Source organism: Talpa occidentalis, unplaced genomic scaffold (genome assembly GCF_014898055.3).
Source record: "Talpa occidentalis isolate TD23 unplaced genomic scaffold, MPIMG_talOcc4v2.1 talOcc4.12, whole genome shotgun sequence".
NCBI lineage: Eukaryota > Metazoa > Chordata > Mammalia > Eulipotyphla > Talpidae > Talpa > Talpa occidentalis.
The window spans coordinates 83,112,745-83,127,783 of NW_023601212.1; the positions used below are offsets into that span (position 1 = coordinate 83,112,745).

At 61.6% G+C, this 15,039-nt stretch overlaps 1 protein-coding gene across 2 annotated transcripts; it reads left to right on the forward strand.

Moving 5' to 3' along the window:
* The first annotated feature begins 833 nt into the window (after positions 1-833).
* On the forward strand, positions 834-14,888 carry SLC29A4 (solute carrier family 29 member 4). Of its 2 annotated transcripts, none has more exons than XM_037507071.2 (11): positions 834-863; positions 4,224-4,403; positions 7,229-7,360; positions 7,603-7,716; positions 8,120-8,248; positions 9,800-9,874; positions 10,568-10,812; positions 11,250-11,391; positions 11,510-11,697; positions 12,484-12,724; positions 13,846-14,888. In XM_037507071.2, exons 2-11 carry the CDS (start codon positions 4,232-4,234, stop codon positions 13,983-13,985), a joined length of 1,578 nt encoding a protein of 525 aa, XP_037362968.1. In that variant the 5' UTR covers positions 834-863; positions 4,224-4,231; the 3' UTR covers positions 13,986-14,888. The 2 variants fall into 2 exon arrangements, with proteins under 2 accessions (XP_037362968.1, XP_037362969.1); XM_037507072.1 differs by lacking the exon at positions 834-863 and adding an exon at positions 3,839-4,052.
* The last annotated feature ends 151 nt before the right edge of the window (positions 14,889-15,039 follow it).

Here is a 15,039-nt window from a genome sequence, read left to right on the forward strand (position 1 = left end):
CCAGCCCTTATTTTCAGGGACTTCTGTCCTTCAGAAGAGGGGCCAGGGGAAAGGGGTGCCGAGCACAGCTCCCGGAGGGGCGCCTCTGGGTCTCCAGGCTGCAGCTGGGGCCTGATGGCAAGGCAGGAGGCGCCGGTCTGGGGGAAAGTGAGGGCAGGGCAGGAAGGGGCCGGCACGTGCGCTGGCAGACACCCCAAAGAGAGCCAGCGAGGGGGCTGGGTGCAGCTGGGGAGAGGCTCTCCTGACTCCAGGGGCGGCCGCACGGGGGGCCCCGGGGGCGTCAGACTCCCGCCCGGGCATCTGCTCTCACCCGGGGGTCAAGCAGGGATGGTCCGCGAGGGCCACCTCCCCCTTCCTGGCTCATTTCCGATGCCAGGACCCGGGTGGGCTCCTGGCCCCCCGCGATGTGTCCCACCCGCCACGGGGCGGGGAGGGGATGTGGGGTGCGGGTCCGGGCACCCCAGCAAGGCAGGGGCACGGGAGCGCGGGCTCGCCCCGGGGGTCGCCGGGCGCCACCAGCCTGGGGCGTCCGGGACGGTGACTCCCTCCTGGCCGGCCCGGGCCTCTGCGGGCGCAGCCGATGGGGCGACGGCGGGGGGAAGGGGGGGCGGACGGGGCGGGGCTCCGCGCGGGGGGCGGGCCGGGGCGGAGCGCGGTGGCCCCAGGCTGTGCTGGCGCTGCCGCCGCTGCGCCCCCCGCGCGCCCTCGCTGCCCGCCCGGCGGACCCGGGACCCGCGAAGGACGCGGCCGCGCCCGGCCCGAGGCGCGGGGTACGGGGCGCGGCGCCAGGGGTCCCGGCGCGGGGGCCGCGCGGCGCGAGCGGGGCCGGGAGCGGCCAGGACCCCCGGCCGGGCCGGGCCGAGGTGAGCGGTCCCCGGGAGGCGGCGGGCGGGGCGGACACCGGCCGGGGCGCGGGGACCTGTCGGAGCCTTTGTCTGCGGCGCGCGCGGCCCCACTCTGCGCCCCCCTCCTCCGCGCCGGCTCTCACCGCCGAATCAGGGACGGGGCGCTCGACCCTGCGGACCCCGAGTCACCCCACCCCGCCCACCCCCGTCCTGGGAAGAGGGGCCTCCCACCCCCGCGCCGCCCGGCACCCCCGCGGGCCAGACCCACGTTCTCCATCTGCGAGCGCAGGACCCAGACCCAGACCGGGGAAAAGGAGAGCTGCGTGGCCCCGGCCGCGTGGGGCTTGGGGCCGCCTCCACCCCCAGCATCCTAAGGGTCACACCAGCTGAAGTTCCTCTCTGGAACCCCCGCGCCGCTTCCCACCCCTACCCCCGCGCGTCCCATCCTAGTTCTTGGGGAAGCTGCTGGCAGAGGTGGGGCCTGTGCTCCAGGGTCACCTCCGGTGGCCAGAGGAGTCCGCCCTCTGCCCTGGGCGCAGGTGTGCGGACCCTCCTTGTTGCTGAAGGGCCAGGGGCTGAAGGAGTTGGGGGTGGGGGCTCAGCAGAGTGCGTGGGAACCGCGGGAGCCAAGACCCTGGGAAGGGTGGGTCCCTCTGCCACCACCCTGTGCCAGTGGCCCTTATGTTCTTCTGTCCTCCAGGGGTGGCAGAAGGGGGTACCCGAGGGTCATGAAACCCACCTTCCTGTGGGCAGAGCCAACTGGGAGAAGTTGGGGCAGTCTGGAATGCTGGCCGGACAGAGCCACAGAGAGCTCAGGGGGTGGGGTGGGGACCTAGGCACAGGGGCCAGGGCCACCCAAGGGCATCCAGCTGCCAGGACCTGTGGCCACAAGGAGCGTGAGGTCTGAGGAGGCCCCAGTCGGACTCTCTAAGTAGACTTCAGGTTCCCTGTCCCCCCTGACCTGCGTGGAAGGCTGCGGTGGAGATGGCGCACCCCCTGAGGAGGGGTCCCCCTGGCCTTGGGAGCCAGCACCTCCATAATGCCGTGGGGGAGCACTCAGAACCACTGTCTACTCAGTCGCAGGGGAATGGGGGGAGCCAGAGATAGCCAGCTGGCAGGGCCTCCGGCAGGCGCTGCATGACCCTGCACTTGTCCTCTCTACCTCAGTTGCTTTTCTGCAAAGTGGGGGCATGAACCCTACTTTCAGGACTGCTGAGTGGGGTGTTCTCTCCAGGCCTAGAGTGGTGCCCAGAGTGGTGGCATGTGTGATATGGCGCACTCCTGTGTGCTGCCGAGCCTTCCTTGTGAACCTCCCTCCCTCAGGTCACCCTCCCCTCTTGCCGAGTGCTCTCTGTCTGCTGGAGGGAAGTGAGGAAACTGAAGCCCAGATATGGGTCCCTTGAGGCAGGGACTGGTAGCTGATGGCTAGAGATGCCCTGTGTCTTCTCAGCTGCTCCCCAGGGCAGGCAGAGGGTCCCGGCATGGGGCTGGCTGTGCACAAGTAGGATTTTTAACCCTGTGTGCATGTTCTTACATTTTAATTAAAGGGGCAGGCAAAGCTCTTCATGGTGCTGTAAGTTCCTGTCTAGGGGCCTTGGGGCCAGAGCAGCCCCCCCAGCCTGGAGGAGCACATGGGGACAGTGGCTGAGGGAGGTGCTCTGGGTGGCAGCTGCCTGCCTCACGACTCAGCCAGAGGGAGCCGTGGAGCCAGGCCTCTTAGCCAAGCTGGCCTGTCAGCCCAGCAGCTCAGGAACCTCTGCTGAGCACCAGCAGGGGGCTGGGGTACAGCCGTCCTGCAGGCTGGGCTCAGTCCTGAGCAGATTGGAGGGAGGGGTGTTACTGTCGGCTGCTTCCCTTCTAGGCCGCTGGCCCTGTCCCCAGAGAAGGGTGGGGTCTGAGAGTCCCCAAGCCCACATTGCACGTTGCTCCCCCAAAGCCACTGTCGTTCAAGCCCACGTCCAGCTCTGTCCTAACTGGGCTAACTAACTCTGTCCTAACTAAGCTGGGGACTGAAAAGTCCCCAGCTCCAGATGTGGCTGGAGGGGCCAGGGCTGGAGGCACTCAGGCAGAGCACCCAGCCTGCAGGGGGCGGCACTGCTCCCCAGCCCTGCCCCTCCTCACTGCTCCTGGGAGCCTGTCGGTGGGGTCAGTGCCCAGTGGGCAGGGGCAGGATGCCCCCAGTTCCCAGGACAGGCGGAGTGCCGGGAAGCCTTTCTATGAAGAGCTACGAAAGGGGGCCGGGACCAGGAGGAGGTGCCTGGTCACTGCTCTATACAGCTCCTCTGGGAGGGGGTAAATGAAGCAGGAGAGCTGAAGGAAATGAGACTCAGACGAGTGTGTGTCCTTTATTGTAATCAGATAAATGAATAAAGGTCATTAGAAAAACAAATTGATGAACGTTTTAGAGAAAATCGCTAGGCCCTCCCCTCACACACACACACAGAGGTTACCTTCAGAGTGGAGGCGTCTTTCCAGCGCGCCTTCCTTTCCTCCAATGATAAGGGCTGGCGGACTTGAACTGAAGCAGGAGAAACTGAGGCAAGACAAAAGGAAGAACTTCCTGCCGGTAAAGGTGGTTGGCCGCAGAATGAAGGGGTGGTGGATCAGTGTCCCACTGGGCTGGGTTTGGGTCTGGTCTCCCCTGGCCCGTATCCCCTGCCAACATGGCAGGGAGGGATGGGAGTTTACCTCCTTTTTTTTTTAAGATTGATTTATTTATTTATACATGCACTGGGTACAGTCAGAAGCGCGGGAGGGTGAGAGAATTCACCAGAGCCAGAGTGGGGAACAGAACAGGCAGACTGACGAAATACACTGCTGAGGGGAGCAGCGGGCATGGCAGGAGAGGTCTGCGCACCATGTGGGATCCTCAGCGGCAGCCGGGATCGAACCAGCACTGCAGAGGCTGCAGGCAGCTTCACAGCCCAGTGCTCATGCACTGCGCCACCAGGGGCGGCCCGGGAGTTTACCTTCTAACCCCCACTTTCCTGGGCTGTAAAGTGAATGACACCTCCTCAGAGGGCTATGGAGAGTGGGCCACAGGGCACAGTGCTGGCACCGTGTCCAGTGTGTCGTCTGTTGTTCTGACTGCTCATCAGGTCCTTGCCTTCCACCTCTACAGTATTTCTCTGCTCCATTTACATCACTCCAAGTCCCCTTGCCACCACCCTCAGGCAGCCCTCCATCATTGCTCCTCACTGCAGCCAGGTGAGCTGCTTCAGACACAAATCTTGTGCTCCACACTGCTGGGTCGGGTTGTGTTCTCCTGTTTCCAAGTGGGTGGAATGAACAGAGTGACTGCCCCCCGCCCGGGGTTACAGCATGTGCCAGGTCTCCTCCTTCTGCCCCCTCAGCCTGCTTCCTCTTTTCTCCAAGCAGAGGCTGCCATGGGCACCGTGGGAAGCCAGCGCCTCAAGGAGCCCAGCATGGCGGGGACACCCGACAGGAGTGTGGTGATGAGCTTCAGCTTCGACAGTGGTCAGCTGGAGGACGAGGCAGCAGGGGCTGCTCATGGCCAGGGCTGTAGGACCAGGAGCATCCCGGTTTTCACAGATACTGGTGAGTGAGGGTGCAGACAAAGTGTGTCTCCCCCAAAGCAGACAGAGACTGGCCCTGGGTGTCCCCGGGGGCCTTCAGGGAGGGACGAGCTTGGGTCATTGACACGGGCTACCCATCTCTCAGATGGATTAGAGCTGCCACTGTAACAAGCAGCCCCACTTTCTCAGTGCCCCCACCCTGATCTAGTGTCCAGTGTGGGTCACAGGACCCCTGTGAATGAGCAGGTGAGGAGGCTCTGTGTTAATGTGGGCTTCCAGGATCACCTTCCAGGAGAAGGGCACAGGCCAGTCACGCTCTGTCCCGTATGTAAGACATGTCACTTTGGTCACATCCATTGGCCAAAGCCAGTCATGTGGCAGTGGCTGCGCTGCCGTGGCCAAAGAAATGGAGGGTAGCCACGGTGGCTGGGCAGTGAGGATTCTAACTTCGCAGCATTGGTGACAGCAGCTAGATGAATCAAGTTTCAGCCAGAGAAACAGAGCCAGGAGACATATAAGGAGATAGTAAAGATAGTAAATTGACAGCGATAGCGACAAAGTTGTAGGGCTGATATAGATATATGTGTACATGTGGATTTATTACAGGATATCGGCTTACTCGAGTGGAGGCTGGATTCCTTGAAGCAGACAGTCAGGAGGGAAGAAGCAAACAGGCAGGACCCATAGGCCTGAGCTATTTGAGTGTTTCTACGCTCTGGGGAGCGCATAATCAAGCCTCACCTGACTAGGTCAGGCCCACCAAGGGTCATTTCCCTTTTGACTAATTTAGAGTTGATTAAAGAGGGACTTTAATCTGCCAAATCCCTTCCCAGCAACACCTGGGTCTGTTGGAATATCTGGGGACTGTCATACAACCTGCCAAACTGACCCATAAAATTGACCATCACAGTGCACCGCTGATCAATGTGGCTCTCACACAAGCTCCTTAAACTACACTTGATCTCCAGATAAAGACACTCAGGGCTGAGATGGCTAATCCCTTTACGGCCAGTCACACTTCAGCCCTGCTGATCATGCCTCTCCTCTGATATCTGCAACCTAAATCCCGAGATGTAAAGTCAGCTGTTGTGAGCACACCTTCTGGTGGATGACAAGGGAATGAGCGAGTAAAACAAATATTTGGCGAACACATTTGCACGCACATACTCATATCAAAATAAGGAAGAAGCACCCATAACAACCGCATCTTCTCCGTGACTGGCCTGTGGGTGTAGCTGGCATCTGCATACTGTCCTTTCGCTCCTCTTGGCTGTCCTTAAGCCCTTCAGCCTTGGCTCCTTAGCAGGGGCCTGCACCGCTGGCGGTTCTGCGGGATTGGGTGGCTGCGGCAGTCCATCGACAGTGCGTGCAAGTCCTGAGAGGTGCACGGGGGTCCCCTGTACCTCAGACACTCCTCTTCCCACGCATAGTAGCAACCAAGTCCATCAGCACAGCCAGGACAGTGGCCTCTTCTCTGCCTGTTGATTCAGGACGTGAGGCCGAGAAAGGGCCTGGCACGGTCTCAGCTCCCAGGTCTGCAGAATCACTGTTCTCGGAGCAGAAGCTTTCTCCCGTTGAGCTATGCTCATGCGCCAGAACAGCACAACAGCCCTGCGTCGTCAGGCAGAGGCAGGCATGTCACTAGTGGGCCTCGAAGGCTCCAGTGAGTGCCCCCCACCGCGCTCTGCAGTGCTGGTGTACACGTGCCGACCACGGTGGCGTCAGCCCCGAGGCGGACTCTGACGTATCCCGAGGTCTCGGCCCCACGAGGCCTCGCCAGCCGGCTGGCTCCGTAGCCGAGTTTTCAGAAGGCCCCTCCAGCAGCCTGGATGTCCATCAGCAGGTGACTAGACCAAGAACGTGGTCTGGCCACACTGGTGAAAACCGTTCAGCCGAGAGGGAAGATAAACGCACCCTCCTTGCAGTAAAATGGAGGGGGCAGTAAAATGGAGGGCGCCTGAGGGAATTAAGTGCAGTAAAGCAAGTCAGAATGACAAAAACAAATGTTTACATACTAGTTTGATAACGTCAGATGCTTACAGAAACCCGTGGGCATCAGTGGGCACTGAGGGCTCTGAGGTTACGAGGGAGGAGTTGGGGGGGAAGGGACGAGGTTACAGGAGGGATCGTGGGGAAAATAAAAGGGCAGAGGCAGGTTAAGAACAAGCACAAGGCCTCCCACCATCTGTCAAGCCCCTGCTTCAGTGGCCATAGGGTGGTGTCTGGTGACCTCTGGGGGGTGGCCTCTGGGGGGTGGGCAGGGCCTTGGTGTCCGCAGCAGCTGTGATTGCAGTGACTGGGGCATCTGTGGCCGTGGCGACAGTGGCTGTGATGCCGGGTGACCACAGCTCGAGTCTGCAGGTGACACAGTGGCTGTGACAGTGACGATGATCAGCATGATGCAGTGGCGTGGGCACCTGCTGCGGGGGTGGATGAACACCTTGGAGACGATGACGCTGGTGTTACAGTGGCAGTGGTTTGGGGGGACAGTGGATGTGGTGGTAGTGGCCATGGAGTCTGACAACTTTTGATTAATTCTTGATCCCAGTGACAGGGGCATCTGTGGCCGTTGTCAAGGACAGCAGTCATAGTCATGACAGCTTTGGTGGTTTGGATTTGGGGGCAGTGGCCATGGCGATGGTCATGTTGGCCGCCCAGGTCCCAGTGGTTCTGGTGGTAGTGACAGGTGAGCAGGGGCCTGGGATGATGGGATGCCATGTCTGTCGTCAGGGTGGCAGTGGCCATGGTGGTAGGCACTCTGGTGGCCAGTGGTGGGTGGTGCCACGGCCCTGGTTCAGTGGCCTGGCACGGGCTTGCCCACTTCTCACCTGGTGTCTCTGGCTTTAGCGGCTGAGGAGCCGGTGCCCGACGACCGCTACCATGCCATCTACTTTGCAATGCTACTGGCAGGCGTTGGGTTCCTGCTGCCCTACAACAGCTTCATCACCGATGTGGACTACCTGCACCACAAGTACCCAGGTGGGTCCCCACGGTCACCCCTTTCCTCACAGGCTGCCCAGCTCTGCCCGCTGCCCCCACATACCCCCACAGGCAGGACTTGGTTCGGGAACCAGCTCAGCTGGGAAGTGCTGACCTCGGGGGCAGCCCATTCCAGGCCGGCAGCCCTCTTGGGCGGAGCCAGGAGGCCACACTTGACAGGGGAAGGGTGGAAGGTTGGGGTGCTCTGCTGAGCACCTGCTGCTGGCCACCCACCACTGCAGGGACCTCGATAGTGTTCGACATGAGCCTCACCTACATCTTGGTGGCGCTGGCAGCCGTGCTCCTGAACAACGCGCTGGTGGAGAGACTGAGCCTGCACACCAGGATCACGGCAGGTAGGCACGCCCCTGCGCCCCAGCCCCTGCACCTGCCCTCGTCTGCACAGTGGGCACGCCTCCTAGGAAGCCTGTGGGGGATGATGTATGAAAACAGGGCCAGGCCCACGGTGGGCGTGTGCGTCCACTGCACACTAGAAACCCAACGCTGGGGGCACCTGTGTGCCCCACACGGCGTCCCTGGGCCCAGGCTCTTCCCTCAGCCCAGGGTGCTCTTCTTTCCCCGTTCCTCTTCCTGGCCCTGCTCACATGGCACCTCCTCCAGGAAGCCTTCTGGTGTCCCGTGTAGGCCTTTAAAGTGTTCCAGCAGTAAGGGAAAGGGTGGAGAGACCACCTCAGACCCAGGATGAGGAGGAACCCTCAGACTACCCCTCACTACCCTCTGTCTGTCTCTCCCCTACAGGCTACCTCTTAGCCTTGGGCCCGCTCCTCTTCATCAGTGTCTGTGACGTGTGGCTGCAACTCTTCTCTCGAGACCAGGCTTATGCCATCAACCTGGCTGCTGTGGGCACCGTGGCCTTTGGCTGCACAGGTAGGGACTGGGGACAGGTTGGGGGTTGGACTGCCCATGCTCCCCCAGCCCCATTCCTGCTGAGGGCGTCTTACACAGTGAGCTGGTCTCAGTGCTGGCACGTATCCATGTGTATGCCAAACACATACACGCATGCCTGCTGCATCCAAGTACACACCCCTACATGTGCACACACAGGTACGCCCACAAAGCCTGCTGCCTCCAGGTGCACATCCCTACACACATGTACACACTATGCGCTTGTGCACATGTGCCTGCTGCTGCACATGCCCCCCCCCACATGTACACACACTATAAACCACACGCGCACACACATGGAGACCACAGTGCCTTCTACATCCATATGCACGCCCCCACACGCACCCATGGTGCCTTCCAGCGCTGAGCACACACGGTGTCAGAGCCCTCCCGGTGTGCACTCGTCCACATACATGGGGTCCTGCGTGGACAGTGGGCAGCCTCCCCGTTTCCTCTGCTATGAAATGGGCTTCCAGAACCATCCTGCCCACGATTCTCTTGGCCAGCAGCTTGCAAACTTTTTTTTTAACTTTTCATTTTGAAAATAAACTAATGACAAGCCTGCAGGAATAATAGGACTCCTGCGTCTTTGCCTAGTTTGGCCAACGGTTCACATTTTGCCACATACACTTCCTTCCTCTCCATCTCTCTCCATCCCCTGTATGCATACGGACAGACACTACGTGTGTGTATAAATGTTTGCCCTAAATATATGTAAACATAAAATAACATGCGTTCCCCTTAAACCATCGAGAACTACTTGTAGACATCACTACACTTCTCGCCCAAATACCAGCACGTCAGCGTATATTTTAGAAAAGCCAAGACATGCCTTCTGACCATGTCACAGCGAAACCAAGGAGCGTGGCGTTGACCCACTACTGTCTCCTGACCGGCTGTCCCGACAACAGCCTCTGGAGCATCTTCCTTCCAGTCCAGGGTCCAGGCCAGGCCCGCACACCGGGTAGCTGCCATCACTGTCCTTTGATCTGGGACGGTCCCCGGCAGTGACGTTTGCAAAGGCCAGGCCGGTTGTTTCGTAGATTTCAAACTTTTCTGGCCATGACTTCCAGGAAGAAATACTTTCACAGTATGCCCCAGAAAACACATGTGTGTGATTTATAAGTAAAATCAAGGTTCCGTGAAGTAATATTCTCCACGTAGGCTGTGAATTCATGTCTATTCTGTTCTGTTAAAAGCAAAAGCGCACATGCTGGCAGGAGACTCCTGGAGAAAGCCTGGAGGCGCGTGCAGGTCTTCACTGTCTGGGCCAGCAGTGCCGGGTCATTCCTGCTCCTCCACAGGCGGCAGCCAGGCCGGGCGCCCACTGGCTGCCCAGGCTGCCCAGCTCACCTGTTTCCACCACGCCCTGCGAGGCGATACAACCCCCACCAGCAGTGTTAAAGCCCCTGTGCCCTCACCAACTGGTTGTTCTCAAACTTCTGAATTTCAATCCCTGCTGCCAGGCGATAAGTGGTGTCTCACGGTCACTCCGTGTTCTCTCTCTCTCTCTCTCTCTTTCTCTCTCTCAAGTGCAGCAATCCAGCTTCTATGGGTACACGGGGATGCTGCCCAAGAGGTACACTCAGGGGGTGATGACTGGAGAGAGTAAGTATCTGCACACCCGCAACATGGGACGCTGGGCTACCCTGAGTTCTAGAAGCCTCTTCCTGGAGAATGGTCCCCTGGCTCACAAGCCCTGGGCATGCTGGCCTGGGGAGACGTGGGGGTGACCCCCGTGAGGGAGGGGCCTGGCTATGCTGGGAGCAGGTGTGCAGAGCGCAGGTGTGAGGTGCTGACTGTGGGCCTGTCATGCCCGAGCGCGGTGCCAGCTCTCAGGGTTCCGCTCACTTCCTTCCACCTCCTCCTACATGAATACACGGGGCTGTGCCTGCTGCTCCCTAGTCCATGCCCCCCCACACCTGTGCTCCTGCTGAACCCTGAGATTAGAGTGCTTTCCCCCCTTGCCTGTACCACGCACAGTTGGCTTTTTTCTGTGACATGTGTGTGGGTACCCACTGCACCCCAGAAAGGAAGAGCCTGTGTCTACCCTGGCCTGGCTGTGTCTCAGGACTCGCAGATGTTCCCGGTGTGCAGGCATGTGCACGCAGGCAGCAGTGCTGGGCTGGGGTGGAGTTGATTGGGGTAGTAGGATGGGGTGTGGCAGAGTGAGGGGGCTTGAGTGCGGAGACCTGGGTCAGGGAGAGCGAGTGGCAGTAGCTGGGGGGCTGCGTGTGGGCAGGCTGTGCAGAGGGCCCTGGGGGCGCACAGTGCAGGCCCAGGCCCCTCCCTCCCTCCCAGGCACGGCGGGCGTGATGATCTCGCTGAGCCGCATCCTCACCAAGCTGCTGCTGCCTGACGAGCGGGCCAGCACGCTCATCTTCTTCCTGGTGTCCGTGGGCCTGGAGCTGCTGTGCTTCCTGCTGCACCTGGTAGTGCGGCGCAGCCGCTTTGTTCGCTACCACACGGCGAGGCCCCGAGACCGCCAGGGCCGCAGGGCCGGGTACCGCGTGCACCACGACGTCGCGGCCGGGGACGTGCACTTCGTAAGTCCACGCTGCCGCCGGCTCGCCCGGCCCTCGGCTCCTGCCTCGAGGTCGGGAAGGGAGGCCGCGAGCCCCGGGCACGGTTCCACCACGCCTCCCAGCCCTGGGCCGCAGCCTCAGGCTGCAGACCCTTGTTATCCGAGCCCCGCCCTGGCGGCCGCCGCCCCCCGCCGTGGTCCCGGCCTCACCTGCAGGGTGAGCGCCCGGGGCTGGGGCGCCCTCTGGTGGCGGCTGCGCTGCAGGTGGACGGCAGGTGTGACGGCGCGGCCAGGGCGGGAGGCGCTCACGTCCCTGCGTGGGCCCCTCAGCGTCCTTGTTCGTGAAAGGGGGCCAGGGGGATCCCACAGAGGCGGGGGGGGGGTAGGGAGGAGAAGGGGGTGCGAGGCGGCGGGGCCTAGTCTCCAGCCAAACCCCATCCCATTCCGTGCCGCTTCCAGGAGCACCAGGGCTCCGGCCTGGCCAACGGCGGGTCCCCGAAGGACAGCCCAGCCCACGAGGCGACAAGCAGCTGCGGCCGGGCCTACACGCGCTTCGACGTGCCTACGCCGAGAGTCAAACGGAGCTGGCCCTCCTTTAGAGGTGGGCGGAGCGGGCTCGGCCACCGCAAGGACCCCCTTCTATCTGCACGCGTGGGTGGGGTCCAGGCCGCAGGGGCCAGGGGTCCCCGGGGTCGCTGACCGCCGCCTGCCGCCCACAGCCCTGCTGCTGCACCGCTACGTGGTGGCGCGCGCCATCTGGGCCGACATGCTGTCCATCGCGGTGACCTACTTCATCACGCTGTGCCTGTTCCCCGGGCTCGAGTCCGAGATCCGCCACTGCATCCTGGGCGAGTGGCTGCCCATCCTCATCATGGCGGTGTTCAACCTCTCGGACTTCGTGGGCAAGGTGCGCCCCCCTCCTATGCCCGCCCCGCCCCTGTCCCCAGCCACCCCAGCCTCAGGGAAGAGGGAGGTGATGCCCATCACCGGTGTTGGAGCACCCGGGCCCAGCCCAAGCCCCCACCCCAACCGCGGGAAGGGTGCAGAGGGTGTTTGGAGCTGGGCATGTGTGGGCTCCTGGCCGGAGGGTGGGAGCAGTGGCGCAGGGGGCAGCTCTGTGTATCAGCTGTGTCCCCGAGACTGGTGCGTCTCCTCCCACCTGGGACAGGTGCTGGTGCAGGAACTACCACCCCCAAGGAGGTGGGGTCACCCAGAAATGCCTCAAAGGGGTCAGAAGACCCTGCGAGAGCAGGGCAGGTTGGGGGGAGGGTTGGAATAGGAGCAAAGTTATCCTTTCTGGGCTGGCCTGACATGGGGCACCTCTTAATGAATGTGAAATGCAAAGTTCAAAGAAGGGAGGCCATTTGCCTGAGGTCACACAGCGAAGAGGTCTGAGGAGCCAGAGTCTGCTTCAAGAGAGAGGCTTACTGGGTTCAGATCCTAGTCTTGCTGCTTCCGGCTATAAGTGTAGGTGGGTTTGACCCTCTGGCCTTGGAGTCTCAAATAGGGCCAAGAGCCCCACCCTTGGAGGAAACCTGGGGGTTGAAGGGGAACATGTGAAGTGTTTAGAGGGGGCTGGGCACACAGCCAGGCCTGTGTATTACTAATGAGGGGTCTGGGTAGGATGCTGCAGTGGGGAGGGGAGGGGAGGTGTGGGGAAGGAAGCAAGGCCCACATGCCCGGCTCCCCACAGATCCTGGCAGCCCTGCCCGTGGACTGGCGGGGCACCCACCTGCTGGCCTGCTCCTGCCTGCGTGTGGTCTTCATCCCCCTCTTCATCCTCTGCGTCTACCCCAGTGGCACGCCTACCCTCCGCCACCCGGCCTGGCCCTGTGTCTTCTCTCTGCTCATGGGCATCAGCAATGGCTACTTCGGCAGTGTGCCCATGATCCTGGCGGCGGGCAAAGTAAGCCCCAAGCAGCGGGAGCTGGCAGGTAAGGCCCACATGGTCAGCGCCTGGCTTGCCCTGGGACATCTCGGGGCACCGCCCGGCAACCTGACACCTTCAAGAATGTTAGTGCCCCTCTGCCAGGCCCACCTTGCAAGAAGGCATGTCTCGGTCCTGGGCTCAAGTCAACTCAACCTCAGGGATCTCACAGTGTGGTGTGCTCTGCCATCACTTAAGCCTTCACTCTCTCCTTGTCCTTGCTGTTCTCAGCACTGGGGACGCTGACGACAAAGTAGTACGTCCCTCTGCTTCTGGGGCTGACAGGCAATAACAAAAGATGTAGTACGTTGCCTGGTGTAAGTACCACGGAGGAAGGAGATGGGCAGTCTTGATGCAGAGCAGCCCAGGAACGCCTCAGACAGGTGGCGACTTTCGAGCAAAGCCCTGGAGGAAGAGGTGCGGGAGTCACAGGACCCGGCAAGGGGAACGGTTCTCGATGGAGGCGATAGCGCAGGCAAAGGCCCTGGGGCAGGAGCAGCGTGTAAGGGAGCAGGAGATGGGAGGGGCCGCTGTGAGGGCAGGCTCGGAGGAGACACAGGATGTGACTGTGCTTGTTAAGGCCGCCTCTGGTGCGGCTCCGGCAGGCAGGGCGAGGCCTGACTGCTGCTGTTCAGGACAGGGTGCTGTGAGCCAGAAGCAGGCACTCGATCCTGGATGTTTGGGTGGTGCCACAGGGCCAGCAGGCAGACTGGGAGATGGGGTGATGGGGCGTGAGAAAGGGACAGGGGGCCACGGGTGTCCCGCGTGGGTACTGCTGCTCGAGGCTAGAAGGTTGGATTCGTGTCGAACGAGATGGGGAGAGAGCTCGAGAGGAGAGGGCGCCAGAGTCAGATACCCGGCACAGTGGGTTCAAGAGGCCCATCAGACATCCGCATTATCTGTGACGAGGGAGCAGTTGGAGGTGGAAATAAGCAAGCAGGCAAGGCCTGGGGTGAGCTGGTATGTCCAGCCACCCTGGAGGGGCTGTGGACTCCATTGCACACCTGAGAAGCCAAAGTTCCAACCCTTGGCCAGTGGCGGCCAGGTGCGTCAGCGTGGAACCGGCTGCTCGGTCCTCCGCAGACGGCTCGCTGCCCGCGCTCCTGCTCAGGCCCGTCTCGTCCACAGGGAACACCATGACTGTGTCCTACATGACGGGGCTGACGCTGGGCTCTGCTGTGGCCTATTTCACCTACAGCCTCACCCGGGAGGCCCACCACAGCTGCTTCCACACCTCCGCCAATGCGTCCTTCCCCAGCAGGCTCTGAGCCAGGCGTGGCCCTGGCCCTGCCCAGGAAGGGCCCCGGGGCCCCAATGAGGGGCCCAGAGGCCTGAGGCCCCTTCCTGCCCCTGACTGCAGTGCCTGTAGGGGCCCCGGCCTCCGCCCAGTGCCAATGATGCCACCCTCTCTGGACCCAGCCACCTGTCACTCAAGTCCCAGGGCTCTGCTAAGTTCTTGGAAGCCCGGACCTGTCGCCACCACCAGGGTTCCGCCAGCACTGTGCTCTGCGTCTCGTCTCACCCCTGCCCTCCACCCTCCATCCATGTCCGGTGGCCCCAGCCCTAGCCAGGCCAGAGCTCTTTGGGGGTCACTCACAGCCCTTCCCACCTAGCAGAGCAGACCACCAGCCAGAGTATCCCCCCGGCGGCCCCCACCCCCAGGTCTGTTTGAGGGCCACATGGCACCAAACACATGGCTCCTGTCAGGGCTCAACCTCACCCAGCCTCTCCTTCACCGGGGACTCCTCCTCATGAGCCTAAGAGTCCTCCACTCTCCCCCACTCCCAGTTCTTAAAACTTCTGCTCCTCCATCTGCCCCTGATTCGGCAGGAGGGCAGCCGCTCCCCACACCCTAGCTGAAGTCAGCACTTGACCTCAGCCTTGGTCTCTGACCAACAAGACCCAAGGACAGACATGAGTCCTCACCAAATAGGAGGTGGGGGTTTCCCTCCCCGACTGGACCCTCCAGAGCTTCAGGCTGGCTTGGCAGAGTCAGGAGCAGCCTGCCAAGGGGCTTCTCTGGAGGACACGGCCTGCACACCACACCACCACGGCACAGCTGTGACTGCGCGCCCTTTGTGTCCCGTCCACTGTTGTCCACTAACTGTACCGCACTGGCCATTAAAAAGATGAAGGCAGAGAAACTGCACCACTGGCCTCCATGGTGTCTGTGTGGGTGGGGCTGCCTGGCCCCTGGGGTGTGGGTGAGGGTCCTTCCCACCCACGTAACTGGGGCCTCATTCTTCCCGTCTGTGAAGTGTCCCTGCCTGCACCCAGCCTGCAGTTCCTAGGGGGTGGGCAGGGATGGGCAGTAGCAGGAGG